Source organism: Emydura macquarii, unplaced genomic scaffold (assembly GCF_026122565.2).
Source record: "Emydura macquarii macquarii isolate MOO-44397 ecotype Brisbane River unplaced genomic scaffold, CSIRO-AGI_Emac_v2 contig_480, whole genome shotgun sequence".
NCBI lineage: Eukaryota > Metazoa > Chordata > Testudines > Chelidae > Emydura > Emydura macquarii.
The window spans coordinates 7,829,983-7,854,451 of NW_027130617.1; the positions used below are offsets into that span (position 1 = coordinate 7,829,983).

Consider the following 24,469-nt stretch of genomic DNA (forward strand, 5'->3'; position numbering starts at 1 on the left):
ACATGGCCAGTGACAAGTGTTTACTAGACATCAGTGGAATGTAAGGTATTCCTGGCTCAAGGAGGTAAATGTGGTCTAGCCAAGCACACGCATTTTACAAACACACTAACAAAGGTTATAAATCTGTATTTTTAACTATATTCTGTGTAGTACCTAGCATGTAGGGATTTTTGTAGTGAGTAATGGTGGACATGTTAATGTTATAATGAATTGGAAATGAGTCCTTTGAATACGATACTATTAATATAGGAATTTTTAACTTTATATATATTTTTACAATGTAAGAGATCATAATTAAGTGTGCAATATAAGTTAGGAGGGATAAAGATGAGTTAAGTAGCATTATCAAGAGTGGGGAACTGACTAAATCACTTAACTATTCATTTCCAGATTTACTGCTTATGTTTTTGTCTTCTGAAGTTATATAAGGTTTCGTAAACAAAGTTATGTTTTAGCTAGATGTCTTTAGTCTTGATGTTTTAGCTAGATTCCACTGAAAACACATTTTCAGGAGTAAAGCTTATTTTTAAACAAAGTTTTTGCTTGTAAGCATTATGTGTACATTATGTATACACATGTATACAAAGCACATCTATATGACAATTATATCAAAGCCAAGATCATCAATGTCAAGTTACATTATTACTACATAATGATAAACAGGCCAATATATCACCAAAACTTAGCATAGGTAATAATTATTTTTAAACGTCCAGCAGATACTATTACAAATTCTGATTTGTGAACTTAGTTACTCAAGTACTTGTACCTGTACTCAAGTACCTGTATTTATACATTTTATTGTTAACCACTGTCAGTTTAGCTATGGCTTTATAAAAAAGAGGACATATAAATTAATTCATCAATTTATAACAATGCACCTCTTCTTAACAAAGGATGTCAAATTAGCATTGTTAAACTGTATTTTAAGACATACATGATCACTTGTATGTCACATTACTAAGAGTTTTGTGAACGCAATTAAATATCTATCAAATTAGTTCTATCAAATATGTAATGAGACAAAGTTACCACAGACACCTGGATTGTTAAAATCCCAAAGTATAGTGGGTTTAATACTGTTAGATGTTATGCACTGATGGAGTTTTCTACACTGGATTATAGGAGCAGCAGCAGCTGCTACAGCTGAAGTTGGATAACTGTTTCCACTCTAACCCTTAGTTTCCAGTCACTCAACTTTCAGGAACTTTAACCACGCAGGCTGAAATTTTACATTCTTTGTCTGTGCCCCACAGATGATTTTTCTTTTTTTTTTTTTTGGGGGGGGGGGGATGTGAGGGAAAACAGAAGATTGGGGGGAGGGGGAGTAAGATTTTGCAGAGTTCAGCAAATACAGTTTGGCTGTTTCCAAGTACAAGGAGATAGAAAACAGATATACTTTTCCATACATAAAAATATTCCTGCAATTTTTAGTGAGCAGCCCTATAGTTGAAAGGAATAAAGCTTTAAAAGATTAAATTTGGCACAGAAATAGCACATCGCCAAGGAGATGCATGTTTCCCTATTCCATAGTTGCCAAATGAAAAGTACATAGCTAAGAAAGAATTCACTGGACATGCAACATCTGCCTAGCTTAGTTGCCTAGTGAAAAGCGTAGGGAAGTGTATTTTTAGAGACACCTGTTTAAGACCAGTTAGCGGAGATCTTATGACCTGGACGATTTTGGTGCCCTGCAGAATACCCAGAATTGAGATAAAATTCTAACATTTTCTTGTTTCCATTTCAGTCCATTTCATAGAGTATTATAGAGTCCCATTTAATGTCTCTTAGCTTGGAATACCTTTCAGTGAGTCAATATCTGCCATATATCAATATAAAAAGGATGATTTCATAAACTCTGGAAGGCAGCTCATTCTCTCCAAAGAGTTCTATCCCTGACCAGTGTGAGACAGGAAACAAAAATGGAATTTTACACAAGCTTCAGAAATGATGAAGGAGAACACTTACTCCTATAGTTTTTATCTGTGTTTTTGACAAGAGAATTTAAACAAAGTGCAACTATAGGTGTAAATGATATCATCAACTATTGCTAGAAAAATTCAAAACCCTGAACTTTAATCTCAAATAAATAAAGACAAAACTACTTTTCAGCAAACTTAGGGATTGTTACGTCAATTCATAGTTCATCTTCATCTTTAAAACAATCTATTCTAGTGTCTGGGATTTTCTTCTCAAATGTTATGTGCTTTTCACCTAAAAGATTCACAAATCACTTGTAAAAATTAATTCTGATATAAATATGTATCTTAAGTGAAATTCAAACACCTCTGGGGTTGAGGACAGAACCCTAGCACCACATAGTTCTGAGGAAATGGGAGATGCAAGCGTGCAGAAGAAGGTATAAAAGTATTGATACTAGAATTAACATGGAATAAAGCAATCTGGACTTTTGGAAATTGAGGATGAGCTCCTTTCTGAAAGGAACAAATAATTACAGAGTTTTATTTAAAGTCTATGGTCTGTGTACTTGGGAAGCCAAATACTCCAAATCCTCTTGTCTGTTCTGGTTGCAGAGTTTTTGAGATTTAAGCACTGTTTAAGCGGAATTGTTTATGGCTCCGTTCTCTCAGATTCTAAACTATTAGTTTCAACCTGACAAGGTCAGAGCAAAATGTTGAAGTTTTTCCACACACCTGTCTTCATGATCCTGGATAACGATGGGCTGTGCGATCAATAATGATGCAAAATAAAATGAGGTAAAGTATCTGTAATTCTTCTTGCAAGTCACCCAGGCAACAAGAGAAAATGAGAGAAAAAGGCACATGTACAGAGATCCTTAAATGAAAGAAAAGATGTCTATCTTTCATATCATTCACCGTCTACTTAAAGAGGAAAATTATGACTGGGATTTTCAAGAGACTAGGAGAATCTGGTGCTCAACTCCCACTGAATTCAATGGGAGCTGGATGCCTATTTCACTTAGGATCTTTTGAAAATCCCAACCCAAAAACTTAGTATTTAGGAATTTCTCTCAGTGGAGTTTACTTGGTGGGATAATAACCAAGTTGAACACTCTATCAACTAAAAGAGTGCATATCTTCAATTTTACCTCTTGAAAACACAATACTTGGTCCAGACAAAAAAATATATATATATATGACACAAGTTTAAGTGAAACAACGGGTACCTTGCTTTTTTGTGTGCAATTATTTATTATTTTTACAAAAGTGTTTTTGAATGCTTTACAAGCTATAGGACCAGAGAGCAAAGAAAGAAGGCTTTAAACACCAAAAGCACTTCATTACAAATCACTGTTGGGGCCATGCTACTGGTAGGTAGATGATTTATGCTGTGTGAAGATAAATTGCTTTCAGGTGCATTTTCACCAATAGGTCACATCATGGTTACAGAAATGTAAATTGCTCTCTTCCTTCTCTTCCATGAAGACATCATCTTGGACAGCATTATGTAATCTGATGACGGACGTGACAAGGTCATAAATACACCTTGTTTCTCAGGAATAGTAGAAAATTAAGACCAGAACTAATGGGAAAGAGAAGTTAGGATTCTTGGAAATTACAAAGTGTAAAAGAGTGAAGTAGAGCCATTTCTCGAGTGTTTTCTGGAGTAGTTAATGTTTTAAATCATGCTCTCTTTATAAATAAAATGATCAAGGATTATCTCCTCTCTTTATTAGGACTTCACAGTAATGAAGCTTTGAGTGTAACAGCAAACTCTGACTCATGTCCATACAGTTAAATATATATAAAATACAAATATTGGAAAGAGGCCAGAAGGAAGATTAGAGGGGAACCTATTAGTCTATTGACCTATAATACATTTTAAAATGACATTTAGAACCCATCTACCTTAAGTAGACCTGGTCAAGAAAGTGAAAAAAGAAGTTTGGTTCCCCTTTTAGGCTTAATTACTCCTTAGTTGACTATTTAACATTATCAGTTGTGGAAGAAGACTCTGTACGGACCTCTCACTTGCAAAGTTGGAAAAATATTCCCTGCTCTGGATACAGCCAGAAGGATTGTCCGTTAGATTTCACCAGGCAAGATGTGGGAGTTAGTCAATATTTTCTGTTCAGAGGCTTATGTCCCATAAGTAAGACCCTACTTGAATTGCGGGATGACAGTCAAAAAATTGCAGCTGAGTTGCGGACAAGCCATGGAAAATTGTGGAAAAGTAATAATGGACCTTATTATTTGCAGTAATAAAATCCATTATTACTTTTCCACGAATTTCTGCTTTCAGCTGCCCAGGGCTGAGAGTGGGCACTCCCACTGTCTGCCACCTGGGACTGAGAGCAGGGGCTCCCGCAGTCAAAACTGTGGTGGAAATCTAATGTTGCGGAATCCACAATTTCTGCAACATCACAAGATAAGAGGGCTTTACTCATAAGAGAGCAGGATTGAGAAAACAGGTTACGTTCTGATGAATTCCTGAAAGTCTTCTCCAAGGATATTTTCAAAAAAGTCCCCATCAAATGACATGAATTATATTACTGCATTCAACAGCATCTTTGTTGGGGATTCTTATATTTCTTTTTGATTTCCTGCCTCTTTGTCCAATATTTACTACTACATTACATTTAGAATAGGCAACTGATCTGGGCTATAATAGAAGAGCTCAGATTGAGATTATTCAGTTCATTGCAATTTGTGGCTAGTTTGACTGTAAAATAAAAGTATGGGCCAAAATTTTTCAAAAGTGACTAGTGATTCTGAATGCCTACCTTGAAAGGATCTGATTTTCACTAAGTGTCAAAACACCATTTGAAAACAGAGCCCTTACCAGGTGTTTCAAGTGGGATACCCAAATCACTTTTTAAAATCTTGATCTTTAATTTTTTTAAAAGCCTAATGGTATGGTGAATTAATATTTTTTTAACAAAGACCGTGAGTGTACTGGTTCCATTTGAATAACTTAAAGTCTTTCACAACCAACTGGTGGCCCTTGTAAGGGTTTCGGAGGAAGGATCAATTTTTGAGAACAAAGAAACATTTTCATATTGCAGTCAAATTTAAACTAATTTAGTTCCCTCAAATTTGTGTTTTAATATTAGCTCACTTGAAAGGTAACATTAACTGTAATGTAGCAGGACAACCTGACAGTAATACTGCTGTTTTGTTTAGAATCTTATCTTTGATTAAATAATTTGGATTTATTCCTGATGGCCTGCATGTTTTCCTTAGAAACACAAGGAAAGTTTGGGGTTGGGAGAGGAGGAATCATAGTTTTGCCCAGAAGATGAAAAAAACTATAAAGAAAAGATAGCAAGTCAGAACCCTTTCTAACTCAAACATACTGTTAAAGTAGCACTGTCTCCAAGGATACCTAGAAATGAAATAGGAACATCCTCCAGAAGCAAAGAGGAAACTAGGAGAGCTGGGTAGAAGCACTGGTTTTCAGAAACCTTCCTGTTATCTAAAATGATTTATAAGCTCTCTGTACTGCTTTTAAAGCTATGCCACTGTCATTAGCACTCAGGGAGGAAAGTGCAACCTTTATATTGCAGGATTACCACTGATATGGTCCATTGGTAGTAGAAGCTACTAAACCACCCTGCTGCACTGCTGTGGAGAATTCACCAAGCACAGTAAAGTAGTGAGCGAGGGCTTCTTAACTACAATTATTTAGATGGCCCACTGACAGACTAGAGGTATGAACTAGACCACTTTGCCATTTGAAGAGAAAGACCGTAAGTGGTAGGTGTGCAAAAACAGCAGGCTGAGCAAAGCTCCTTTGACATTGTGAAAGAGTTATAAGGAAGTTGTAAAAGAAAGGTGAACAGATTCCAATTACTGAAAAGCCAATTTATTTGGAGTCCCCAGCAGTTCGACATGGGAACACTAACATGAACTGCATTGAAGTGCTGCTGCGAGCCTAAAGCTGCTTCCATACTAAAGCCGTGAACTAGGATCAGAGTCTAGTGCTGTGGCAATCTAGCTGAGGAGTTATTAGAATATTAGTAATTCTTAAAGTTACTCCACTGCTGTGAACTGAGCAGGCTAATCCAGCAGGGATGCACTGACAAGTGGATGTCTACTCATGATAAAATTAAACTCCTATGGTGGGTCCTGCTAACCATTGCCTGCTGTGTATCACTCCTTAATTTGAAGAGAATTGTATAACTCACTCCATATTAAAAAATGTAATTTCTTTCATGTCCCGTCCAGTTCCCCAGCTCAAAGAACTGTTTAATCATCTGTAAATTTCCATTAATTTAAATGGTTTACTCATCTCAAATATTTTGAGTGTTTCAATGTAGATACAGGGCTGTTAAAATCTGGTGCATGTCAACAATTTATTCTTGTACAGTAGGATGGATTCTACTTTTATTATTTTACTTTTACTATTTTTCCCTTGTAAACAGGAAATGATTCTGAGATTAAATGATAGATTTTTCCTTTGAAAGGGCAACACTTACCAGTAACTACCATGCTGCTCATGTTAGAGTTCGGGCTATTGAGTACACTGCCTGAAAGAAGTTCGTCAGATCCTCTCTAAAAAGAAAGAGACAGTAAGAGTTTTTTCCTCTATTTTTGTCATCTTTAATGTTGATACAAAAAATATCAGTTTGACAGGGCATATCCCTTAGGAGAGCTTTAAATGAACATTACATAATTAAGATTTGGCAGATTCTCCCTTTTCAAAAAGGTGACAGTCAATAAAAAAATTGAAATCTAGATAATACGGTATATTTACATAGCATCTCTCAATTCAAATAATTCCACATACACAATTACTTCACCGACAGCTGAAATGTGGCCTCCAGGGGACAGCAAGTGCTGTTCAACAGTAAACAACAGTCGTACAAAATATTTTAGAATAAGAAGTTAAAAATATTTTATCCACTGAAACTACAGAAGAAATCCAGGCAAATACTGAAATTAGAATTTGACCAAAATGCTAGGGCTAACACTCCTTTTAGAAAGAGTGCATAGGCATAGAAGACATTGTTGTTTTGCACTTCTTTATAATATATAAAGAAGCCCTGAAAAACAAAAACCTTTTTTTTTTTTTTTTGGTTGGAAGATGGATTTTCTTTTTGGTTTAAGCTCTAAAAATATGAAGAACGTCAAAGCTATTCTCTCTTAGTCTTCTTTTTAGACGACTCCAGTGGAGAATGCAGCTACCAGAAGAGAGCTGGTGTTGAAACCTTAAAGAGGGACCTTTTTCCCCCAAGTGTTTGAGTTAAATAGGTGTTAAATAAGTCTGAGGCAGTCTAAATACTTAAAAAAGTATACTACCCTCTCAGTACTCAGGCTTCACTTCCTCCCAGGATAGAAAACACTCAGATGCCTAATGTAAAACAAGTAAGGGGTGTTTTTGTTTTGTTTTTTAAAATCTTTTAGGCTTTCTTCATAAGTCAAAATGAATTAAAAAGGGCACAAACCTCCTCTCCTTTGCAGGACATCATTAATATGCTACTGGATTTTTTATGTCCACAAAAGGTTAGGAACTCAATTTTATGTGTTAATTCAAAGGTATCTCCAATAGCACCAATGCCCTGAATACTAACCTGGGCCATTACTAAAACGTATGAGTGCCAGTTGCTGAATCACCAATATTACTTTGCATGGAACTTATGTTTCCATTTTGAGTACTGACCACAAACTGCTTTACTTACAAAATCTGTATTATAATCAAGACTTTTCAAACTGTTCTGTCCTTGAGGCAGGCATTATCTACCTCTGTTTGAAAAGCACCCTTTTATGTTTTGGATAGTACTTCATTCTAAATCATAAATACATACTAAACTAATTTGAGGATATCTCAATCCTAAGTGGCACAGTTGCAGGATGCATTTAATCAAGCCCTCACTGTAATATTAGTGTATATATTATATACACACATGCACAGGAATAGAAATATGAGACTATATAACACATTTTGAAGTATCCCATAACTAAAACCCACAACATCCTAGACAATACAGCAAGCCATAAGCTTATTCAGTTTTTAGCACTAGTTCTGAAGCTTATTTACATAGACTATTCCTGAATATTTTAGTTTGCCTCATACCCTTTTTGATTCTAGATTCTACTCTACACATTTTGGGGTTCAAATTGGCAACATGATGTGACTTTAAATTTAATTAAAAAACAGCAATGAGTCTTGTCACTGTCAGAGGAAATCATTTTTAATTAGATCAAAAGAATGAACTTAAAACAGACAAAACTGAAAGGCAATTCAGAAATGCTACGAAACCTTTCCATTATTCAGCCTTCATGACTTCTCAAACACAAAGATGAAGAAATGTAGAAGACGGAACTCATGGCAATGTTCTTTCTCTTTGAAGATGTAGATTTCTAACCCAATATTTGGAAATAGCATCACAGTTTGACAGAAAAATTATGGAAGTAAAATCATGGAAGACAGGTTGATTGAATTTTTAAAATGACAGTTTAAAAATTACCAGCACTTTTCTGAAGTCAGCTCACCATCAATCAGGAGTGTTTTTAGTATACTAAGATTGGTTTTGTCAAATTACATCCAGGAAAAAAAACAACTAAAATGGCAAATTGCTAACCCACAAGATTTAAAAAAATAAATAGCAGGCCTAACTCTTTAGTAGACTGGCCATTCAGTTGTGCTTTTGGGTTTCTTAGAGAATGCCTTAATTTTCCAAAATGGGTTGTTTTATGTTTGATAATTATACTTACGAAATACGAAGTTGTGTTTTATGAAATGAAACTTCTACAAATTTAGTTTTTTTCCAGAACATAATCAAAAAAAACAAAACAAAACAAAACAGGGTGTTCTTTCATGTTGTATAAAGTCCAATAACCCTCCTGTCCTTGTTTTATTCTGATCAACCTAAATTCTTCACAGCCCAGATTCTTGTATGTATGAGATCCCATAAGAAAACAAGTGAGCTCTTCTTCCAGTTCACCATGAGGTACAGAAAATATTTCTAAATTAAATCCATGGTTATTTGCCATATCCTATAGTTTATTAAATAACCAAGCATTTTAGTGTTTAGTGTACTGTATGTTCTTATGTGACTGTATCAGTGACATGATGAATTTTCTTGCCTTATTAGATGTTTGTAGCAATTTATCCTTAATGAATATCAGCTCAGTTACAACTCCTTGTATATCATTCAAATGAAATTATTCTTCATGGACCATTTAAAACTACAAAAACAGGTGACGTATATCTATATAGAGATTGAAATACAGAATTGGATGCAATAACTTTAGAATCTGTCATATGAATATCACTAATTCTCGATGAGTTCTCTTAAAGTTGCTAGTCTTCTAGACCAGTGGTTCTCAACCAACGGGCACACATACTCCTAGGGTACGCAGAGGTCTTCCAGGGAATACATCAGCTCATCTAGATATTTGCTTAGTTTTACAACAGACTACATAAAAAGCACTAGCGAAGTCAGTGTAAACTAAAATTTCATAGAATGACTTGTTTTATTGGTCTATATACTATCCACTGAAAAGTACGTACAATATTTATATTCCAATTGATTTATTTTATAATTATACAGTAAAAATGAGAAAGTCAGCCATTTTTCAGTAATAGTGTGCTATGACACTTTTGCATGTTTGTCTGATTTTGTAAACAAGTAGTTTTTAAGTGAGGTAAAACTTGGGTCCGCAAGACAAATCAGACTCCTGAAAGAGGTACAGTAGTCTGGAAAGGTTGAGAGCCACTATTCTAGACTAAAGACAATGCTACATGGCTAGAGTAAGAATCTCAGTTCCTATGACATCCCCATTATCGTGGGGTCTGAGTGCTTCCGACATTATAAAGCACACACAAAGATTCATTCCTCTCTCTTACTTCCATTCAGCAGAGACTGGACTTCAGGGAGCAGGCAGGAGAGGGGATAGTTGTTTGAGGGATGGCTAAGCCAAAGAGTAGGATTTGCATTCTGCTCCGAAGATGATGAGATTTGTGGTCATCCCACTACCTTCCAAATGAGTTCCCGGATCATAATTCATTTGCTGAGAAAGTTCTGTCTAGTGCACTTACAATTTTCACACTTGCGGAAGATAGCTCCACAGTTCCAGATGCTTTAGAAAGGCATAACCATGCAGGGTGAGGTGGGTCTTCAACTAATTTAAGCCAATCCAATTGAGAGTTTCAAAGATAAGGACAGAAAACTTGAATTAGACCCAGTATTCCAGAGGGAGCCAATGACGATGGAAGATCAAGAGGTGATGTACTTTAGGCAGCTTGCATTGCTGTGTTCTGAACCAACTGAAAGTTTCTTAAGACTGGGTGTCAAGGATGAGGATCACAAACGTGGATCACCAGGAATAAGTCCAAACGTACCAGAGGAGGTGAGAGAAGGGTACAGTTTTCTAGCCAGTCAAAGGTGGAAGAATGTGATTTTTGTGACCGTGACATTGTGGGGTCCAGGTGAACATAAAGGCTGTAATCTTGGACAGAGCAACCCTAGAGGGTGACACAGTAGAGAGTTCTCTGAAGCACTTCCACGCCCATCCTCACAGCAGCACCTCTGTTATCAATACAGGATTCTGCTTCAGACAGCTGTTCAACATCCCAACCTTTGTTACTGACTGCTTTTTTCTATATAATCTATAAGAGAAAATTTTCAAAAGTACTCAAAACTGGCCTACCTCTGTTCCCAATGAAATCAGGGAGTTATATCATTGATTTTCATGGGAGCTGAGTTATGTTAATACTGAATTCTTTGAAAATCCCACCCCACATCTCTCATATTTGCTCAAGTTCCATGTACACTGCTGATGAAAGTAAGGAACAGTTGTCTAGGGAACAATAAAATGGATGTTGAAACTCATAAAAACAAGAGGAAAACTGTCAGTGGTGCAGTACATAAGCTAAATGCGTGAATTTCACTTACTTCCCTCAAGAAACTACTGTATCTTAAGTTGATATAAAATTAGCATAGACATTAGCTTACAAACATTTAGAAGTAACTTCACTGCATTTTATAAGTATGTGGTTAAGCAATATTTCATGAATAAGCACACATTTAATTTTAAACAACCTATTTACATGCAAAATATTTCCACTGAGGGATATTTTACTTCTGTTTGCGATGGACAAAAGTAACTAGTGATGGCAGCTATCACCAAAAAAATCTCAGTTATTTTTACCTCTAATTAAACAGAGTATGCACATCTGCTTGAGAAAACAGTTTTTCTGGTTTCTTTTTTTAAAAATGCCCTATAACATAACAGCCCCGCATATTTAAGACTTGAGTTTGGTTGGAAGAAACAGTCCTTCCCTAGCATCCAAAGGGCATTCCCCATGCTACTCATTGCACTGACCTAGATATGTTCAGATGAAGTTCTCAGGTTCTGTTTTCAATGCTTCATTTGAGGGCAATTACCTGCTCATTCTCATGCTTGAACATTGATGATACACAGGCCACAGCTCTACCAGTGCTGGATCTAAGTGCATGCAATTTTGGCTTTCCTTCCCTTGCTTCTCATTATTTTTTTGTTTTGGAAAGATGGATGCTATTTCAGCCTACGCAAAGCGGCAACTATTAAAAATCATGGAATCCTGATCCGTTTTAAGTAAAAGCCAGAACACTAACCCTACGTATTTTTTACCCCAGGAAGGAAAGATTCTTTACAGAACAAACTACTTGCTGAACTATTAGTTTACAACAACTTAAGTATGGAAGCTATTAGACCCAGGCTCTTTTAAATGATCCTCACTTATGCCTGCAAGCTTAGTTTTGTCCTTCCTATCTCATCCTGTCCCCCTCAACTACAGCTTTCACCAGAGATATGAAGAAAAATATTTAACGTGTGGTTCGAACCAGAAAAGCAGCTGTGTAAAAGTGACATTGTGGGATTCCACATGCAGGACCACATTTTCAAAAGCAAAAAAAAAAAAAAAACCATTCAAGAGTCAACTTAGGCCTTCAACATGCAAATTCCAAAAGCAATTTACAAACTTAGTAAGCACAAATTGCTTCATGTACTGTAAACCTAAAATACAGAAATTAAAAAAGTAGAATGTAGGGAATGTTTAACAGTGTATAATATCACTGCATAACAAATACAATAAAATCTTTTTGTTCTTTCAAAATAAATAGGACAAAACTATAGGAAAGGAGGAAGAAAAAGCAGTGTAGCCACAGTGTCTAGATCTTTGCTTTAATTAGCATAATTAGTTCATTCCAACATAATGGTTGGAACATAATTGTTCGTTCCAACATGCTTTATTTGAAAATGTGTCTAATCTGAATGTCACAGGTTACATTACACACCTTTCTCGTTTTATCAGGACATTAGTCATCAAAATCCCTCCAAGTTTATTCAAGAAATCATTAAGGCTGGCAAAAGTCTATTGACAACTATTTTTCCCACATCTCCAGATTAACGTATTTTAACTCTGGTACAAATCTCTTTCCATGTCTAAGAAGCAAAACATAGAAATAAGCAGCCAATTCTCAAACATTTTTAAAATCTGTTACTGGACTTAACAAAACTTGGTAGCTATCAAGTTTTATTAACTGCCTCGTAAGGACATGTCAAAAGCTTTCTGAAAGTCTAAAAATAGATACCCATCAGTTCTCTGCCCAATTTTTTATTAACTCTTAAGTAGAGAAACACTTTTAAAGTCATGATTGTACTTAATGTAATAGTTTTGTTTAGGTTAAAGAAGGCTTATTAAAAGCATCACACAAATCCGCAGTCTCCTCTGACAATGAAAATAAATAAAACAAAGTGAATGGTATTAATAAAAACAGTCAACAAGTGAATCCCTCTTTATTTCAAACATGGTGGTAAAAGTCAGAGTTATCATCTACTATATTGTAATACAATTAATATCCAAACAGTTTTTTAATTACAATCTGGTAGAGGGGGATATCATAATTAAAAACAGAAAATCTGTAACCTCTTGTGAGAGATTTTGATTTACCAATGATACAAGTCTATTTTAAATAAAGAATAGGACACTTATTTTGTTATAAAAAAAAAAAAAAGCAGAAAAATGTAAATAGGTAGCTCTATTTACATTGTACATTTACCACCGTTATATATACCCTGAGGATGAGACTATGTCAAGCCAGAACGCGGAAAGCTAAAGATGTAAAGAAACACAACACCACTGTGAAACACTCAGGGTAGGTCTACATTGCAATAAAAGACCCACAACAGAGCAACAGCTGACCCGAGTCAGCGGATTCGGGCTCACAGGGCTCCGGCTGCAAGGCTAAAAGTTGCATTGTGGCTGCCTAGTCTTGGACTGAAGCCAAAATGTCTTCTCTGCAATTTTTAGTTATGCAGCCTGAGTACCGCAAGCGCAAGTCAATTAACCAGGCTCTAAGACTTGGTGCCACAGGTTTTTTATTGCACTGTAGACATACCCTTAGCTTCTAATAGCATCTGGAGACAACTGAAAACTAGCAGTATGGTGGAAGAGTAGCAGCATTCAGAAGTGTTCGAAATAATCAATGACTGCCAATCCTCTAACTAGAGCCATTCTTCTTCAGAGTAGGCTTCTTGCAAACCTAAAGAGTCTTCAGGCATTAAAAAACCCATTGGTTCCAGAGATGAAACACTATCAGCCTGAGTTAGCATATTTGGGGGAGTAGCGGGAGGTGGGTTAGCATATTCATCATTTTTATTTTATTTTATTTTATTTTTATTCATCATTTTTATTGAAATATAGCAGGCATATATTTTGTTAATGCTTATTTAGTGAAAAGAAAGTGCACTTATGTATAGACATCTGACCTTTCACACTGACCTCAAACAGCAACAACCCCAGATCTGCTCCAACAATAAGTAGCAGCACTTTGGAAGCCGATTCACTTTGTACAGCAACATAATATCACTAGATATTAGTAGCCAAGACCAGGGCTCCAGGAATATGAGCTACATCCATACACACTCTCTTCCCATCGACAGTCCAAGAGAAATTTCATGCAGGTTCATAGGTATGCTACAAAAAGCCCTGGTTTCATCTCTGCCACATCACCACCACCATAGAGACAAAAGTTTTTGTAGTGATTTAAATACTAATTTAGTTAAATCAGGACAAGAACTGTGTATAGACCAGACCAACAACTCCATATTCCACCAGCAACTGATAATGCATTGCTGTAATTTGTTTTTAACCACTCAGACAGCTTTTGAAAACTTAAACCACAATGTGTATATTTGAATATATATTCATGTATGCACCTGAAGGAGATGTGTCTTGTACTGTACCCTGCAGATCAGTCAACTTGGGGTCTGTCAGACCAGAAGAAAAGTTGCAGAGTCAAGAACCAAACCACTGCTAAGAACACATGCCAACACACTTACACCTCCTGACTATTAGCTTGAACACTTCCAATCTCAACTTCCATAAGAGATAGTAGGCTGAAGCAGTTTCTCAAACAGCCAGAGCCCCACAACTTTAAGCATATAGATGCAAATATGAAGGCACTTTGATTGAATCTCTGGGATAATACATTCCCTTCCGCCATCGTCAGCTTAAAAGTGGGAAGCCACATTTTATGCCAGCCATAACTAAGTTGTAATACATTGGCAGAGGCAGTGGGGACCAGGGAGGAATGCATTGCAGAGCACGCCTGAGGCAGAAACTCAATTTGAATATGCCATCTGTTAGTACTCTTGTTAGAGGTCTGTGGTGCCTGGAAGGGGACAGACTGATTTGGTCCTTCAGTTACAGCCAAGAAGACCTTTGCCAGAAGATAATCAAATTTAATTTTCAACCAAGTCCAGAGTAGGCTCCGTGGCAGTCTTCAGAGCCTTGAAAATTTAGCCACTGCATTTGCTGCAAAGCACAGTTTGATCTGATTGTAGAAAGAAGATGTTCTTTCTCTGTCTTTTTCCAGTCTTGCAACTGCAAACTTAAAGATGCTGATGCCAGGCTATTTAATCTACAAATCAATCTTTGCTTACAAACATTTGTTGAAAACTAAACAATTTTTTTTTAAAGTTCCAAAACAAATAGACTGCAAGAAGTGCCTTTAGACCATGATAGCAGCAAAAATTTAGTTTTTATTTAACTGACAAAATGTGGTCACCCCCTGAAAATTGGGACAAACAAGTTTACCTTTTAGACAATCATACTTGAAGTTTTAGCTGCTGGGGAAAAGTCAACAGTTTTCTCCCTTCTCCTACCACCCCCAAACTTGTTTGTTAGATGTATTTTCCCCCCTCCCCCCTCTTGAATAAAGCAGGAGAGGTATCTACCTGCAAAGAATCAAGTACTAGATGTCAAAGAACACTTGGCAGTGATGGGATGGGATAATCTTCCATACAGAGTTTTCTCTTATTTGATATAGCCTACTAAATTCATCCACATTCTTCCTCTTTCTCATGATTTTAGGTTTCCTTAAGTCTCACATGTGTATTGTGCATCATCTACACAGAGGCATTTGTTCTCGACTAAGTATTTCAAGAAAGGAAAATCTTTCAAGAAAATCAAACTTACATATAAAGAATAAACTACTCAAATTGCTCTAAGATCAAATATGAAACCACCATTTAAAAGCAAAATAAATGCCAAAAAGTTAATTTTGAAAAGACTCCAGGAAGACTAACAAACTGAGTGTTTTCAGTTTAAAAAAAATTTGAAATAACTGTTGGCTCCTCCCTACACAATGGTTGTGCTACACTACTACTTAGAAGATACTTCATTCTAATTTCCTTTTTGTGCAGAAAGCCTATTTTATACTTTCTTGTTGCTACACAGTACGGTACATAAAAGTATCTTTAAATACATCACTATCGTGACCAACATAACAGTAGAAAATAATCCTCTGAGATACACCAAAGAACACAAAATATTTATTCAACCAATATATACTATGAACAAAGCTTTTAATATTTTAACTTTTATTTTTCCCTAAATCATCACTAAAAAAAATTCTGTTAGGGTTCTATGAAAAAAAGATTGCTCTCCCCCCCCCCATTTACAGATATTATTTGAAGAAAAGGAAGAATTTAACATAATACTAGTTCAAAAGATATTAATGAAAAGTCTATACCCAGCTGGCTTTGAGAAGACTTCTGTTTGCTCAAAATAAGGGAACCCCCAAGTACATAAAAAAGGTACTAACCTAGACGTATGACGAAAGTCTCTATCAGGACCCTCCCATCCTCCTACCCTCCAAGCAAAAACGGTCTGTTCTCCACTTAATCCATCTGTATTACTCCTGTATGTCTGTTGCACACAGGCTACCAAGTGGTAGCCCAATATTCTAAACTGCAACAACTTTTAAAGGCTTATAAAATGATCAACATAAGTAATATTTTTTAAACATTCTACTGAAACACACACAGCATATGCTCTGTCAAGCAATCGTTACTGAGCGCTGATGTCTGTCAAAGCCAACGTGACAGAGGAAAACAATCCCATAACCTATCTTTTCCTTCCTCCTCTTCAAATTAATATTTACCAAATACAGAAGATTAGGAAAGATGGCAGTGGAGAAGAAGTGAAACAGAAAGGAAAAAAAATTAAAAAGGAACACGGAAGGAGGTAGTAAAAAAAAAAATTCCTCAAAGATGTCATTACTAAACTGTGTCTTCTGACAGCTCACTAGAATAAATAATGAGTGCTCTATTCACATGGTGAATCCAAGGGAAGAAAGAAGGAGTTTGAACCCACAAAATACCCAAAGTATTTTCCCCTTGATCAGAATGTTTGTGGTAGTTCATAATGGTCAAGTGGTTCGTGCCTCATTTTCCTCCAGGAAATGGGGCTTGAAACACAATATTGGCCAGTATTTGAAAAAACCCTGTCCCTCCATATTGTTGCTCAATTCTCTCTTTCTCCTCCCCCACCAGGACCGCACCCTTGTCATTGTCACTAGTTCTCTGAAAATTTCAGTTCAATGTGCAGCAGTGGTCAAAAAAGCTAACAGATTCTTAGGAAAGGGATAGAAAATAAGACTGAAAATATCATGCCACTATATCAATCTATGGTGTGTACATACGATTAGTGTGTTCAGTTCTGGTCGCCACATCTCAAAAAGGATACAATGTATCTGGAAAAAGTTCACAGAAGAGCAACAAAGATGATCAAGCCTATGGAACAACTTCCATATGAGAAGAGTGTGTGTAAATATACATGTGTCACAAAAAAGATACACTACATGGTTTATAACTTAAGTTAATAGGAACATAAGAATGGCTGGATCAGACCGACGGTCCATCTAACCCACTGTCCTGTCTTCTGATAGTGGCTGATGCCAGATGCTTCAGAGGGAGTGAGCAGAACAGGGCAATTATTGAGTGATCCATCCCATCATCCACTCCCACCTTCTGGCAGCCAGAGGCTTAGGGACACCTAGAGCATGGGGTTATGTCCCTGACCATCTTCTCTAATAGCCATTGATGGACCTATCCTCTGTGAACCCATCTAATTCTTTTTTTAACCTAGTTACACTTTTAGCCTTCACAATATCCCCAGGCAATAAGTTCCAGAGGTTGACTATGTGTTGTGTGAAGAAATAATTGGTTGTTTTAAACCTTCTACCTATTACTTTCACTGAGTGACCCCTGGTTCTTGTGTTATGTGACAGAATAAATAACATTTCCTTGTTTATTTTCTCCACGCCATTCATGATTTCCATAGACCTCTACCATAACCCTCCCCTCTCTCCCACCCATCATCTTTTCGACGATGAACAGTCCCAGTCTTTTTAGTCTCTTCTCATGGAAGTTGCCCCATACCCCTAATAATTTTTGTTGCCCTTTTCTATACCTTGTCCACTTCTAATATATCTTTTTTGAGATGGGATAACTGAACTGCATGCAGTATTCAAGGTGTTGGCGTACCATGGATGTATATAATGGCATTATGATATTTTCTGTCAGAATCTATCCCTTTCCTAATGGTTCATAATAGTCTGTTAGTTTTTACTGCAGATGCACATAGAGAAGATGTTTTCAGAGAACTATCCACAATGATTCCAAGATCTCTTTCTTGAGTGGTAATAGCTAATTCAGACCTCATCGTTTTATATGTATATCTGGGATTGTTTTCCAGTTTGCATTCATCAACACTGAATTTCATCTTCCATTTTGCTACCTGGCGTTCCAGTTTTGTGAGATTCCTTTCTTTGTATCTATTTACAGTCAGCTTTGGACTTAACTACTTTCAGCCTGGTCTATACTACACTTTTAGGTTGACATAAGCTGCTTTGTGTCGACCTAGCTAGGGAAGTGTCTTCACTTAAATTTGACTCTGGCCAACATAGGTCAATTTAATAACACCACCTCCTTGAGTGGTGCATAATCATGGTCAATTTAATTAGGTCTATGCAGTATTAGTGCAGACTCTGCGTTGCTTACATTGACTGTTACTGGCTTTCAGGAGCCATCCCACAATGCCCCATACTAACAATACAATTGATACAAGCACTCCTAGTGAGAACACACATCACTGACATAATGAGCCAATGTAAAAATACAAAAGATTTAATAACTGTAGTGGCTGTATGGAGATAAAAATTTAGTCAACAGTTTTGTGGTGTAGACAAGGCCTTGTGTAATTCTGTATTGTCTACAAACTTTGCCACCATTTTGTTAACCCCCTTTTCCATATCTTTTACGAATATGTTGAACAGCACTGCTCCATGCTATCGACCTCTCTCCACTGAAAACTGACCATGTATTCCTATCTTTTTAATCAATAGTAACTGTTCCATGAGAGGACCTTCTGTCTTATCCGATGATGCCTTATTTGGCTTAAGAGCCTTTGGTACGGGACCTATCAAAGACTTTCTGAAAAGGCAAGCACACTATATCCTCTGCTTTACCCATGCCCATACGTTTATTGACCCCCATCAAAGAATTCTAATAGATTGGTGAGGCACGACTTCACTTTACAAAAGCCATGTGGATTTTTCACCAGCATACCATGTTCATCTAAGTGTCTGATAATTTTGTTCTTTATTACAGTGTCAACCCATTTGCCAGGTTCCGAAGTTACACTAAGTAACTTCTAATTGCCAGGATCACTTCTGGAGTCTTTTTTTTTTTTTTAAATCAGCATTATATTAAGTATCCTCCTAATACAGAGACTGATTTAAGCGACAGGTTATATACCACCATCCATAGTTCTACAATTTCATATTTGAGTTCCTTCAGAACTTCTGGGTGAATATCAACTGTCCCTGGTGACTTATTACTATTTAATGTATCAGTTTGTTCCAAAACCTCCTTTACTGACAACCTCAATTTGGGACAATTCCTCAGATTTACCACCTAAAAAGAATGGCTCAGGTGTGGGAATCTCCCTAACATCCTCTGCAGTGAAGACCAATGCAAAGAATTCATGTAGCTTCTCCATGACTGCCTAGTCTTCCTTGAGTACTCCGTTAGCACCCTGATTGTTTGGCGGGCTTCCTACTTTTGAACTAGTTGAAAAAAATGTATGCAGTTAGTTTGCGTCTTTTACTAGTTGCTCTTCAAATTCTTTCTTGGCCTGTCTAATTCTACATTTACATTTGAGTTGCCATAGTTTATGCTTCCATTTTCCTCAGTAGGATTTCACTGTCAATTTTTAAAATGCCTTTTCACATCTAACCACCTCTTTGTTGTTTAGAATTGGAAAGGACAATAAAAGAGTTTGGGGTGCAAGTGGTGTTCTCGTCCATCCTCACTGTTGAAGGAAAAGACCAGGTAATGACCGTTGAATCATGGAAGCAAATGCACGGCTACACATATGTAGGTGAGAGGGTTCTGGCTTCTTTGACAACAAGATGATCTTCCAGGAAAGAAGATTATTATGCTGGGATAAGCTCCATTTATCAACTACTGGGAAAAGCTTCTTTGACATGGTGAGAGCTTAAAACTAAGTGACAAAAACCCGGCCAATGCACATCGAAGTTCAAGTAATGAAGGGGAAAGGGCTAAATTCTGGAGAAGGGACTAGAAACCACAACTGCATTGAAGAGGCAAAAAGAAAAGCAAAAGGGCAGGCTGCAAAATATCTTTGATGCCTGTATACCAATACAAGGAATATAGAGAACAAGCAGGATGAACTAGAAGTCATGGTATATGAAGAAAATTATGACTGACTTGGCACTAGAGATTTGGTGGGACAACTCCCATGACCGGAGTACCTGCACTGAGGGATATAGCTTGTTCCAGAAGGACAGGTATGGGAAAAAAAGGAGAAGACACTGTGTTGTATGTCAAGAATTTATGCACTTCCTTGGAAGTCCAAGAGGAAATAAGCAGCAGATATACTAAGAGTCTCTAGATGAGGATAAAAAGGGAAAAGAACAATAGTGATGTTACAGTGGGGGTCTATTGTAGACCACCAAATCAAGAAGAGAAGTAGATGTACAAGTAGGTAACAAGATTAGCTAACACACATGAGCTAGTATTAATAGGGGATTTTAACTTTGCAGATATCATCTGTTGAAAAACTATTACAGCAAAACATAATATGTCCTGCAAGTTCTTAGCATGTGTAGGGGGGACAACTTTCTGATTCAGAAAGTTGAGGAAACAATTAAGGGGTCATCCATGTTGGATTGGGTGTTGACCAACAGAGATGAATCAGTTGCAAACATGAAGGTGGTTGGGAACTTGGGAGGAACTTGATAGAATTAAAGATGCTAAGGAAAGGAGGACGTGAGAAGAGCAAAACGAGGACACTGGACTTCAGAAAGACAGATTTCAACCAATTCAGAGAAATAGTATGCAAGGTCCATGGATAGACCAATTAAGAAGAAAAAGGAGTCAAAGGGGGGCTGGCAGTTCCTAAAAGATATAATATTAGAGGCTCAACATCAAGTTACTCCTATGCAGAGAAAATATAAGAAGAGCCACAGGAGGCCAATGTGGCTACACAAGGAGCTTTTTAGCTATCTAAAAACCAAAAGGGATACATACAGGAAATGGAAGGAGGGGCATGTCACTAATGAAGTATACATTGGAATAGCATGAGTGCGTAGAGACAATCAGGAAAGCAAGGGCAAAGACGGAATTGTAGCTGGCAATACACATCATAGACACAACAAGAAGGCATTCTACAAATATGTCAGACTAAAAGAAAGTTCAGTGATAGTGTGCGTCCGCTGCTCAATGGAGAAGGTGATCTGGTAATGTAAGATAATAGAAAGGCAGAGCTGCTCAATGCCTACTTTGCTTGTCTTCTCACAAAAATAATGTGATCCAACAACTCGCAAAGTTACCATTGACAAAGGGGAAAGGATGCAGATGAGGATAAGTGAAGAACATCAAAGATCTGCTGACTAATCTGACTTAATTCATGTCAGAGGGGCTTGATGCTATTCACTCCAGGATGCTGAAGGAATTAGCTGAAGAAATCTCGACGCCTCTGGCAATAATATTCGTAAACTCGTGGATGACAGGAGAGGTCCTGGAAGATTGGAGAAGGGCTAATGCAGTGTCCATCATGAAAAAGAGGAAAAAGGACGAGCTGAGGAACTATACACCAGTCAGCCTGACCTCGACATCTGAGAGAATGAAGATCATTAGCAGCCAGCATGAATTTACTAAGAACAAATCATGCCAAACCCATTTGATTTCCTTCTTTGACAGGGCAACTGGTTTGATGGATGGGGAATGCAGTGGACATAATATACCTGGACTTTAGCATGGCTTTTCACACAATCCCACATGACATTCTGGTAAGTAAGCTGGAGAAATGCAGGGTCGGAGGAGCTACCATTAAGCGGATACATAACTGGCTAAAAGACCACAAACAATGAGTAACTATTAATAGAATGACACCAAAATATGGAGGTCTTGAGAGGGGTTCCACAGGAATCTGTTTTGGGTCCAGTGTTATTTAACATCTTTATTAATTACCCAGATGTAGAAACAGAGCGCTTGCTGATCAAATTTTCAGATGACACAAAGCTGGAGGGGGTGCAAACACTTTTGAGGATAGAGCTAAAATTCAAAGGGATCTTGATAAAATTGGAGAACTGAGCTACAACAAAATGAAATTCAACAAAGTCAAATGTAAGGTGCTACACTTAGGGAAGGAAAACAATTATATTATTTGGAACATAATTCATTTTTATTAGTTCACAATACATGCTACTGAATGCTCAGCAATTTGGAAAACAATACCTGTTATTGTATTGTATCACACAACTCATAGGAATAGTCAAACAAAATTAATAGGTGTATTGGCAATGTCATATTCCTACATGTATAGCAATCACCATGCAATTCCTACCAAGCCACAAAAGAGCAGGGCCAGATAGAGCACACCACCACCACACATTACTCCACTCACTGTTAAAACTGTCTTTCAAAGCCTCCCTGAGCCATATAGCTCAGTGCTGAGCTCTTCTAATAGCCCTTTTCAAATTCAGCAGCCGCTCCACATCTGCCCCCAACTAAGGATGTAAAACATCGTTTAAAAAAGTACTGTTTAAACTGCTAAAATTAGATTGGTTAAACATTTAATCATTAACAAGTTTACAATCTGCCCCACACCCACATATTTGTCAAGTGTCTTTAGTAACAACAAAAACAGAGTCTTATGTAGACCCATTTTTCAATGACCCAAAAATACTGATACATTCCTTCCTTTCAGCTTTAAAATAGTTTAAATTATACTCACCGAGGATGAAAAAAATGGGTAAATCTGCAGGAATAACTAACTGTAGCAACTTCTCACATATTATCGTCAAATATTATTAATGCCTTTCAAAAAAATTATTGCAAAAAGTCATTTTCAGAGGCCGTTTTGTTTAACTTTTTACATAATACCCTTGAGCCATCCAAAAAGTCCAATTACAAACAAAAAAGTCAGTCCAGTTCACAAGAATCAAATTTAAAAAATGCCGTATTTCAACTCCACTGATAATTTTTGTTAAGAAAAATTAACATGTTTACATGCTGTAACATCAGTCTAGTGTGCAGACAATTAACAGTAAGGCCAACGTTGGAAAACACACGTTCTGCAGGCACAGACGATCCTGGAATGCACAGGTAACTCTTTGCCAGTTTTGCAAGCCTTTGAAAACGCAGTACATTGACTTCCCACCACTCCAATGGACTGCATTCCAATGAAGGACAAGGTTCCCTGAAGTAATTTTCCAGTTCATTTTCTACTCCATTCTCCTTTTTGGTATAATCTTCACCTAAAAGCATTATTATTGCACTCTTCTCAATTTCATGCATTTTTTTCAATGCTGGCTCTATCTTTGGCTCATCCAGTTCAGCACTTCTTGGTTCAGCCACAGCATTCTGAGGTTCTTCTAGTTCTAATATTGATGCAAGCTGCAGAAGCTTTGATTTAGTAGCAATCTGTAGGACAGGTGAAAGAAACCACATGTTTATGGCACGCATCTAACAAGGAAGCAATATGCGCAGATTTGGCAGTTATGGCAAGATAGTTAGGTTTCATACACTGCTCCAGAGAGCAACAAACAGCAGCCTTGAAATCAGCAACTTTTCCATTTTTGACAGGGTCTTCGCTCCTGAAGTGAGTTTGGAGAAGACTGTTGCAAATTGGATAAATATTTGAAACTGAAACTGACTGTTCAGCAGACATGCCAGTTGTAACACATTTTAAAGTGGAAAGTAGTGTTAAAATATCCTCTATTAATTGCCAGTGCTCTTGCAGCTGAAGTGTTTGGGTATCAGATTGTTTTGTTACAGAGCTATCTGAAAGCACAGCTGTTATAGCTCACCTTTGGTCACTGAGTCTATCGAACATGTCATATCGAATTCCAGTGAGTGTTACACAACTGGATCAGATGGTGTCACTTAACCTGAAGCTGTGTTTGTTTTCTTTCGAGTCCTTTTGCAGCCACGATGCTGTGATGGACGCGTGCAACTAGTCTACTTGCATCTGCAACAGCACGATCCACACTACTTGAAGAAAAACCATCATTTATGGATAGCTGCAAAGTACGAGCAAAACAATTAACAGATTTTCATGTAACATACCTCTGTGTGTTGGCGAGCACAATGTTGCTTGCATTATCATGCACACACTCTAAGACACTGCCTGCCAGACCCCATCTTTCCACTATAATGTTTAATTTTTCAGTAAGGTTTTCCGCTGTATGTCGTTCTGCCATACTTTTGGTTTGTACATCTGCGGATCAAAGCTTCCAATTTTCAATCTAATGGCAAGTGATAGTCATGTAGCTTTTTGTAGTTAATACTGTCTAGCAGTCGGTGGTGAAAGCTACTTGAATGGCTTTTTCCAATTTTTCCTGGAGAGACTTCAGTGTCTTCAGAGCACTTCTCTAGTTGTGAGGTTACAATCTGTCTCACAGGATCACGGTATTCAGGTTCTACAAAATTCATCAATGCACAAAAACCTGTACCCTCCTCAATGACATTTATAGGCAGCATATCTCCAGTGATCCTGGGGACCAACTGGCTAGGCAGCAGTTCTTCAGAAAAGGACCTGGGGGTTACAGTGGACAAGAATCAACAGTATGCCCTTATTGCCAAAAAGGCCAACGGCATACTAGGCTGCATTAGTAGGAGCACTGCCAGCAGATTGAGGGAAGTGATTATTCCCCTCCATTCAGCACTGGTGAGGCCTCATTTGG

At 37.2% G+C, this 24,469-nt stretch overlaps 1 protein-coding gene across 6 annotated transcripts in view; it reads right to left on the reverse strand.

Moving 5' to 3' along the window:
* The window catches only part of PTBP2 (polypyrimidine tract binding protein 2), a 73,329-nt gene that overhangs the window by 41,361 nt on the left and 7,499 nt on the right, over nucleotides 1-24,469 (reverse strand). For 4 of the 6 annotated variants that reach the window (XM_067538412.1, XM_067538415.1, XM_067538414.1 and 1 more), the window contains exon 3: nucleotides 6,401-6,476. In XM_067538412.1, coding sequence (XP_067394513.1) covers nucleotides 6,401-6,476 — 76 coding nt within the window. Of the gene's footprint in view, nucleotides 1-6,400; nucleotides 6,477-22,188; nucleotides 23,635-24,469 lie in introns of those variants that run through there. The other 2 variants (XM_067538416.1, XM_067538417.1) reach the window with 2 other exon arrangements.